A 10425-nucleotide genomic window follows, 5' to 3' on the forward strand; every position below is an offset into this window, starting at 1 on the left:
CTGTGTGAAAAGAGAAGTAACAAGTGAAACAGAGAATGAAAGCATGAAAGAGAGATAACTGAGGAGATTTTATTGAAAGCAGACGAGTGCCATACATTGTTATTACATATGTGTTTATGGGGGCAAAAAAATAAGACTGAAATTAAACAAAGAACAAGTGAATTTATTGGAAGCTTGGAAAAATCATGGATTACAATAGAAAAATGTGAGTATGAAAAGTAATATGGTTAAGATTTAAACATCGAAAAGTAAAGGACTAGTTGTTAAAACTGGAAAAGAAAAGGACAAGATATTCTAGTAAAAAAATTTGTCACACACACACGCACACACACACATAGTACGAAATTTTATAATAGGATATCTTGTCCTTTTCTTTTCCTGTTTTAACAACTAGTCCTTTACTTTTCCATGTTTAAGCTTAACCGTATTACTTTTCATGTTCGCATTTTTCTATTGTAATGATAAATGTATAATCCTCTTCAAGGAAGATTACTCCTGCTCAACTATTCTTTTTCTATAATAATAGACGTTGTGTCTATTTTAATATCCCGATATAAATAGTTTTTTCTTTTGTGCATAACATTAAAGGAATTCAAATGAATGGTAGCAGCAGCTGATTATTATTTTTTGCAATGTAATCACAAGGGCTCGGGTTTTTGTTAAAGTGAATTTAATTCTAAAAGTTTTAAATAAGCCGACTCGAGAGCAATATTAATTAAGGGGTACCCCCCCTCCCGATTCAAAATTGGGGCCTCATCAACAAAGGGTAGTTTTCTGTCATATCCAAGTCAGATTCTATTGTAAATAGAACTTTCACAGGTTCTACTACTTTGTGCCATAGTGAAACTAGAAGTAATAGCTAAGAGGTGATTTATTGCTCTCCTAAGCTCTCAAAATAGTGGTATCATCACTCGATGTACTTTAAAAATCATATCCATCATCAAATGCCTTTAGTATGACAGTGGTATTACCATTAAATTTCAGGGTATTTTTTACTATTTAGTTGAAACTTTGTGTAATGACTAACAAATGGGTTAAAATATGCAAACGGAAAGGAAAAAATTATTTTATATAGAAAGTAAAATATTGACTCTTCTATGAATAAGGCAATATATTTTAGAAATTCAGAGGTTATACGTTCAAGATAAAATTTACGCTTTATAATAAGAAGCAAAGCAGTTCACACAAATACTTACATTGCACTTTTAGCAATAAGTTAATGGTTTACTATTGCAAGACTCGTTTATATAAGTTCATACACTATTGAACAAATACAATTGTAGCAAATTTCACAAGAGTTTTTAAGAGGGCTCCAAAAACTCCTGGAGAGAAGTTGAATATATGATGAATTTTATTCTTTCTCCAGAGTAATTCTGTGGTAAGCAATACTATTATATATTGTATAGATTTGAAAACAAATTGTTTGGTGTCTTGTTTATGAGTTAATAATGAGTTAATATTCTTTTAAATATAATCCTTTTTGGATTCAGTTTAACTTCTTTGTTTTTTGTCTTGAATAATCACTTTAACGCCGGTCTTTTTTGTCTGAATGACTTTTAGCAATTGACTCCAAAACTAAGCTATATCTGGCCAGGTCTTTATTTATCCTTCTTTTTCTCAAATCCATCTTTATCATTTTCATGCTTTCCACAACCTTCTTCTCTAAACTGAACCTGCTGCCTGAACATTTCTACATCAGCTTATCCAAGAACTCTCAAGATTCTTTCAACGTGGCTGTATCATCAAAACATCAAATCTTTCTCTAAAGTCATCAAATGTAAATCAGTTTTAACATTCACATTGCATATTGATATAATTTTTGTAAGTAATGTACATCGCTAGTAACATAGGTTGTCAAATGGTAATAATATTTATCGCAGATATATTTGAATATACTTTTTGTAGACATATTATGCTCACAAATCAAATGGTCCAAATTTTATTTAATCTGCAATATTATTGGGAAAGGTATGAACTCATCATTTACCCTCAGCTATGAATAAAATAGAAACTTGTGTACATAGTTATTTTTTAGTTCAGTTTGCTGCACTACAGAAAAATCTGCCAGAAACTATAGTTGGCCTCTCGACATCCACACGGTTGTGCTAGATGCATCATGGCTGCTAATTTTTGGATGACAACCTCTCACTTGAGCAGCAGAGGACCCGAGGTGATTTGGTTCTGGTATACAGCATCATCAACAGAAATTTAAATCCACCTGTCGATGAGTTTTTACCTCAGCACCAAGTAGTGGTTTCCATGGAAACCAGTGAAACATGTACCATTAGCCCCTTTCATTTCAGTAGAGGAAAGGCAGCATTCTCTGTCTGTACAAATGCTTATTGGTCCCTGATTTATCAGAGAGGGACCTATGTTTTCAGTGGCATTTGTTCGTCCGTTAGTCCGGACGATTACCAAATAACCATCCATTAGTTTTTCCTGAAATTTTGCCACAAATTTTATTTCTGTCGGTTTATTCGTCCATTTAACTTTTTATGAAAACTACTCTGGCAGAAATTTTGTCTAGATCTTTGTTATGATAAGGTGCAGCGAACTAACTATTATGGTATCCGTTTCATGTACAGTTAGAGATTAATAGAGATTAGTATTTAATGCAAAAATGAGCACAAATTTAATCACATTCAACTATCAATTTAGCATAAAGCCCTCATTCTAAGCCATAAATTTTGTCTATTTTTAATAACTAAAAAGTTTCAATATGCACTATCACTACTTTATTCACTTTTAAAAAAATAACAAAAAGTACTTAAGCCAAAGCATTTCTTTGTAAATAATGTGGTATTTTAATATTTTGTTATTAGTTGAAAAAAAAGTGATTTTGTGACATTTTGAACATAAAAATTGAACATTGAAACCAGTGAAACATGTACCATTTCAGTAGAGGAAAGGCAGCATTCTCTGTCTGTACAAGTGCTTATTGGTCCCCTGATTTATCAGAGAGGGACCTATGTTTTCAGTGGCTTTCGTGCGTCCGTTAGTCCGGACAATTGCCAAATAACCTTTTTCCTGAAATTTTGCCACAAATTGTCTTTCATTAAATAGATGTACACAGTAAAATTTTTTTTTTTGTGAAAATTCCCGTTGCATCCCCAAAATGGTCAAAATGACATGTTTTACTCCATAACTTTTGATCCATCCATTAGATTTTTCTGAAACTTGGCCAAAATGTGGAGCCCAATGTTCTTAATATAAATCCAGCATGGGTGACCCTGGCAAAATTCTAAAAACGCCTCTTTTTGTGGCTCTTTTTTCATATTTCTTAACAAAAATCTGATATATCTGACTATATAGTGGTTTTTCACGCTGGTCAACTCAAATATACATGTGTAAAGGCCTGAAACTGCACCGTTATCAATTTACACTGGGATTCGGCATCCCCAGGGGCTCAAAAGAGGCAAAAAATGCCTCAAAATGACCAAAAATGACACTTTTTGCCCCATAGCTTTTGATCCATCCATTAGATTTTCCTGAAACTTGGTCAAAATGTGGAGGCTATTGTTCTTAATATAAATTCAGTATGGGTGACCCTGGCAAAATTCTGGTTTGCACCCTCTGGGACTTTTAAGGCTAAAAAAAAACATGCCTTATTGGAGCTCTTTTTTCATATTACTCAACAACTTGATATGTCTATATAGTAGTTTTCCATGGTGCTGAATTAAAATATACATGTCTTAAGGCATGAAACTGCACCATTTGTCTATTTTCACTGGGATTGGGCATTTCCAGCAGCTCAAAAGGGGTCACAAGAAAAGTTTTGCATCGCAGAATTGAAGAAGCAGGTGTTCCTAATGTTGACGAGTCCAACAACGGGGAGGCGTATTGCTTGGGACAATTGAATTGTGGTTGGGAGAGTACCCCGAAAGCACCGTAATTTCATAGGATGCTCAGATACTATGATTGGCCCCAAAATAGCTAAAATGTGATAAGTTCAAATCAAATGACTCAATTTTTAACTATGACGGAAGTAATATTTGATTTTAGGACTAACTCAACCTTCACACTTCTCACATTCATCATTTCTTCACTATTTTTTGTGGCGTCATCTCACATGCAGCACTAGAGGGGGACCACGCATGCACAGCTTGTTAGAGCAGGTAGTGATGATGCCTATTATATCCAAGTTTGAAGTTGCTTTAGACAAACATTCAGACTGCATATACAGGGTGAACAATAAAAGAATCGCCCTAAAGAAAACAACACTACAGCTTTATTTTAAAATTTTTATTGAAAAAAATCAATTCAGGTAACTTGATTATGTAGTAGAGCTGAAATCTATTCAATGTAACCGCCTTCAGCCTCAATCATTGCGTCAATACGGGTCCAGAAGTGGGAGCATGTCTTTTCCACAAGTGAGCTTGGCAGATGACAGCGATCAGGCTGGCTTTGATGTTATGGGAGGTCATGTTGGTGATGTTTTTGATGTATGACCAAATGAACTAGTCCAGCGGGTTCATGGCAGGGGAGGAAGCGGCCAGTGAGAGAAGGATACAGAGTCGTAGCACTCCTTGTGAAGTCAACTCTGGATTCTCTTTAAATGTGGGCTGGCACTAAGTCCTGCTGCCACACCCAGAGTTTGCCAGTGGCCACCTGATTGCACCGTGGGATCATCACACTCTTCAGCACATCCAGCTACACTTTGGTATTGACTTTTAAACTGACTTTGAAGATGTTAGATGGTATGATGTGGCTCTCACTTGAAACCACAATAAAGACTATAATCATGGCTGGAAACTTTGTTTTCATCACTCTGGGCACTTCCCTATTATTCGTGGCAATCCAGCGATGCATTTTGAGGGCGCTGGCAATGGCCATGTTGTCATAACTTGGATTGGTAGAGAGCATGAATTGTACAGTGGCAGATCTCTGATTTTGCTCGTTCAACATTGTATCATGTTCAGACATGATAGACGACTCCGAGCACTCTTGGCATTTGTACACCGCTGGCCAACTAGTTGATGGTCTGCAAAAAGAAAACCAGTTTTCATCAAACGAAAATGAAATTATGTCGTCTCTTCTAGAGCGACAATTTTATCATTCTACCCTGTAAATTTATGCATCTTTCTTTTTACATCGTTTGTTGCACCTATTTTTGTTGTTGTTTTTTTTGTCAACAAATTTGATTTGACTTGGAATATTGTTCTGGCATTAAACAATGCAAAACATTGGATCAAACTTGAATTTTATTTTGGATTTTATTTTTAAAAAATTTAACACTTGAAAGCTCAGTTGAGATTGTTTTGTTTCTGGTGTTTACCTTGCAGGTTTGAATCCAAAATTATTTTTATTAATTAAACATTTTTATTAGTTATTGTTTAAAACACTGTAGGTAGGTAGTTAAGCAGTATTTGTGTGTGTGTATATATATATATATATATATATATATATATATATATATATATTTATTTATTTATTTTTACAGAAGGTTACAAAAATAATTGGTACTGCCAGTTTCAAATCCAGTACAGGGGAACCAGTTTATGTAAAAAAAAAAAATATTGGACTCTCTTAAGCCTCTGTTTTTTTATCTGTTCTTCCTGAAAATGGCAACTGCATGTTTCTATTTTTATCTTGCCAATTATTTATTTATAATTTTTTATGAACTTGTATATTTTTATCATTCTGTTGTAACTTCTGGTTTATGTGTTAGTAGATTAAGGCCAAATATTGTTTTCAAAAGTGTCTTTCACTGATTAAAATAAGTATTGATTCTTATATAATACTAAACTACCCATGACCTGTTGAGTCAGTATATGTTATAGCTAGCTTTGGAATAGTGACTATACAGAATTAATGTATAAAGCGCAAGTAACTATACAGAATTAATGTATAAACGCACAAAAATCGAATGCACGCACACACAAAAACAAACATGTGAAAAACAATATGAAATACATTGGATAATAAAGATCTTAATATTCTTTCCCTTAGATTAAATGAAAAATCCTTTGTATAAGAGGGGTGTAATTGGTGTAATTGAAAAAAGACGAAAAGATAAAAATGCAAGTTGTAAATTTTATTTTAACTAAATTACTATAACAGCCCTTCTTTCTTTTTCTTTCAGATTTTGTCCTTGAGCCAAATCATACGCCAGTTGCTGGTTCGTTTCACAATGGCGTAAAACAACGAGGAAAAATGCCTAAATGAACGCCACACTCGGCATTCAGTAAAACATTCATATTGAAAAGGAAAAAATATATATTTAGTATAATTCTTTTTAATGCAAACATTTTCGCTACAGATGTGTAGACATGTTTCAGTCACAGCCTTATTTTGACTAAGCTGAAAGCCATTCTTCATCTTTATCACGATCTGGCCTGAGGAAGCTTAGCTGTAATAAGGATGTAACAGTAAAATGTCTGCACATGTGAAGTCAAAATGTTTGTGTAAATAAAAAAAAGTTATACTAGCTGTAATTGTTATTTAGAACTTTTATGTAAAAAGAGTAAGGTTTTACGGGATTAAAGGTAAAATGGTTTCTGTTTTAATGGATGACGTCATCCCTATGTAAGATAAGAGATGTTCTCAGTGTTTTTAAACAATTAGTTATAGATGGATAACATCATCTGCACTATTTTAGAAAAGACTAACAATGTCCACAGTTTTAGTAGTAGTAGTAGTAGTAGTAGTAGTAATAGTATTATATATTTAGGCAGCATTCTTTCCTTTAAGCGTGTTTCATTAAATAACATAGGCAATTCCTGTTTACATAGTTTAGTTCTGATCCTTTCTAGTTTTTTAATGAGCTTTCATGTTTCTGGCAAGAACTGGCTGCTGTAACAGCCATAGTTGCCAGTGAAGGATAAAACATATACATAGGTTTATTTGACCCTCACAACTTTGTTGAGATTAACTGACAACAGTGTGATTGCTAAACACCTTACTAATCAACATTCTTGTCTCCAAACTTTGAAACCTTTCAATAGACAACACATCTATTTTGAACATACACTAACAAGCAAAAACTTTATATACTAGAAGCATTACTATTAAAGCAAAAAAAAAAAAGAAAATATTAGAAAAATAAATTACAATAACAATGATCATATCCTCTGACAATAACAAAGAACCTAGTAATATAGTTAATAACTAGTGATTTTCTTTATAGATAAAAAGTCATATAAATATCCTAGCACCTTTACTGATAACCATCCCTGAAGATGGATCTGGATGTACTTTGGTAAAAAGCGATTATGGCAATTTCATCAGCCAGTTCTTGCTAGTAACAATAAAACTGGAAAACTAGAAAGGATAAGAACTAAAGTATTAGACAGGAATCGTTTATATTATTTAATTATATATATAAGTGAGTGAGAGGGAGTTTGATGTTGGATTAAAAACTTTATAAACTCATAAGATCAATAACGATAACAGAAAAGAAAGGACCTTTTTAGGCCATGGCATTTTAAAACTAAATGCTTCTCATCAGAAGAGGAGAAAGAGCCAGAATTATAAATCTAGAGAAAAACTGGCTTAATGACATTAACTTAGAAATGAGAAAGATATATGCACACAGCAACAGGAAGTATAAAGTGTATGTAGAAATAAGATAGGAGAAAAGGGGTTATATATGAGAGGGTCAGGATACATCTGGAGGAGATAGCAGAAAAGTATTAAAAAATACATATATAATCACCAAAAAAAAAAAAAATATATAGTGGAATATGATAACTTTCAAAATTCCAAAATTGAAACCTACTATATTACACTAATATACGCTCTAAAAAGGCATTCACTGAGCTTGAACTTTATCAATTTTATATATAGGTGGAATGTTTTCTAATGGGGGAAAAAATAATGGGAGAACTTTATATATATATATATATATATAATAGAAAAATCTTATTGAAAAATTATTCAAATTTTTAAAACACATAAACCTATAAAGAAGGTATACAAAATTATAATTATCCGGCAGGGAGTACAAATAAACTTGAAAGACATTATTCTGCTGAGTTTCGAAAAATGCAATCCTTCTCATCAGAGGAAAGAGGTTTGTAAAATATACAATACATTTTGCAGGTTAATGCATTCAAAGAAATTAATCGTATTTGCATAAAAAGTTATTAAACAGTTAGTGAAAAATTATAGGGATTCAAAATGATTATAAAAGCAGGAAACGGGAAGAAAGATATGGTAAAAATCCATTGAATAAAAAGGTAAAATCCAGAAGATGATAAATCCCAAATAAGCCCATTGATAATCCATTGATAATCATTGTTTCTTTTTATTTTTGCATATTTATTTATTTTTTTTTATTTTTTTTTTTTTTCAACACTGATGTGCATGCATTCATCTCTATCTCTGATCCTTCAGTTACTGATCCGCAGAAATTTTGTTATGGATATCCAAGTTCCAGACTTCCCTTTAAGACGATTGTGAGGAATCCAAAGTGAAAATCTGGAACTTCGGTATCCATAAAAAAATTTTTGCGGATCAGTACTGAAGGATCAGAGATAGAGATGAATGCATGCACATCAGTGTTTAAAAAAAAAAAATAACTGCAAAAAGGAAAAAATGATGCATGTAAATTTCATCAAAATGACTCCAAGAAGCCTTGTGTACTCACAAAATGGAGCAAATGAACTTTTTTCAACTTCAAACTCTCACTTCTTATATTAATTGCTCCACATCTGTGTAAAGCTTGTATTATGATAGGTTTATTTGCTAAAAGATTAGTTGTCTTTATCTATTTTATTTATTACTTATGTAAAACAGCGTTACTCAACATTACCAGGTTTAGGGGGATGGCAATATAACATTATCTTCAACAGTATTGTAAAGGTGTAATTTTCTTTGTCTAAATTAATAAATATATATTTATTTTGACATCTAAGTGAACTCTTAATGAAAATAGTTTCATCTCACTGCTACAGTTGTTGAAATTAATGAAATGTAAAAGAGGGAAAAATACAAGCCATAACAAAATTATTAAAATTGTTAAAATTAAATTTTTTGTTCTCCAAATAAATTTTTATGACAATTTTTCTGTTTGTGCATTTATTTTTTTTTTTATTAATAAAACATTAAACAATTATTGAAGTGAATGAAGTAAACTCTGTTTTTTAATATTTGACAATATTTCTGCGATGAGCTCTTGTTATTTACATGTTTCTATTGTACTTGCCAGTTATTTTTTTTTCAAGTGCTTAGTGGTGTAGTTTGTGTTAAGCCAGAATTATCTCCCTTGAATTCATGTCTTACCAACATTGGAGAAAAACTCTCCTGTGCAAGTGTAATCTCATTCCACCCATGTGTAGAATTTAGGACAAAATCTTTTTTCTTTTTTACAAAGGAGTCACCACTGATCAAGACTACTCAAAGATAAAGGTTAATGAGTGTACAGTAGTCAATGGGACAATATTATAGTAATCGTTAGTAGCGGAAATTTGATAAATTTAATTACTTAAGGGGACGACTCATCAAGAACTTGTTCACATTGGACTTGTGTGTCTTTTAAAGCCATCAAATGTGTCACACTGGTTGTTCCTCTTTGCATGAACTTTGTTTTTTACTTCTGACTCACCAATAATTATCAAGGCCCGAAGGTTACTCAAGGATAAGGGTTAATGTATGTAAGGTGGTAGTGTAGTAATTATTAATCTTATAAGTTAGGTAGAATTTGATTATTTATGGGGATGGTTCAACAAGAACTTGTTCACACTGAATCTGAAGGTTATCATGTTGTATTCAACCAGGAAGCAGTACAACAGAACAGTTCTGGGGAAAGAAGCCTTGCTCATAGAATCTGTGTTCAGATTTGGGCACAGATAGAAAGTGGGGCAAATCATTTATAATGGTTGCAGCTAGTTGAGTGTTTTTTTGTGAAAGTTGGCAAGGGGGAACCATAGATCGGAGTTCTGATGAAGTAGCATAAACTCTAAAAATCAAATAACACAATGCAAGTAACATTTTTTTTTCATTTTTTTCTATCTTGACATGTTCTTTTTTTAATATATTTGTAACTTTAATGTATTCATTTCTTAGTGCGTAACTTGTGTTGTTTTCTCCATTGTATGTGTGAACTTGTTTCTGTCTTAGTTCACTGCACAGACTGTGATCATTCATTTGTTGTGTTTGGCTGTATTTGGTGCTTGATTCTGACACCTATAACAGTATCAGTCGTGTGATCTCTGTCACTGGTGTAGTAAAAGGATTCTCTCTCAAAAGAAGACCATAACTTTAAATAAAATTACGTTTTATTTTGAGAAATTACTTGTTTTTCTTCTACTGAATGGCAGGCCTGCAAATCAAGACCAACATATTTTCCAGGTCCTGATTATGACCTAAAAAGACCTCTAGTGGTGAGGCCCCTTTGGGGCCTGGAGGGAATGTGGTGTTTCCTCTTAGTAACTATTGCTCCTTGGTCCACTTTAGCCGAGAGTGATGATACCTGTTACACATCTG

General features: G+C 32.7%; 1 protein-coding gene across 1 annotated transcript in view; it reads left to right on the forward strand.

Moving 5' to 3' along the window:
- The window catches only part of LOC145254830 (E3 ubiquitin-protein ligase CCNB1IP1-like), a 102769-nt gene extending 93766 nt beyond the window's left edge, over positions 1 to 9003 (forward strand). Inside the window, exon 12 of the mRNA XM_080113666.1 lies at positions 6083 to 9003. Coding sequence (XP_079969792.1) covers positions 6083 to 6165 — 83 coding nt within the window. The 3' untranslated portion in view covers positions 6166 to 9003. The remainder of the gene's footprint in view (positions 1 to 6082) is intronic.
- The last annotated feature ends 1422 nt before the right edge of the window (positions 9004 to 10425 follow it).

The sequence above is a fragment of the Euprymna scolopes genome, chromosome 30 (genome assembly GCF_053919585.1).
Source record: "Euprymna scolopes isolate OS-2025 chromosome 30, ASM5391958v1, whole genome shotgun sequence".
NCBI classification, from domain to species: domain Eukaryota; kingdom Metazoa; phylum Mollusca; class Cephalopoda; order Sepiida; family Sepiolidae; genus Euprymna; species Euprymna scolopes.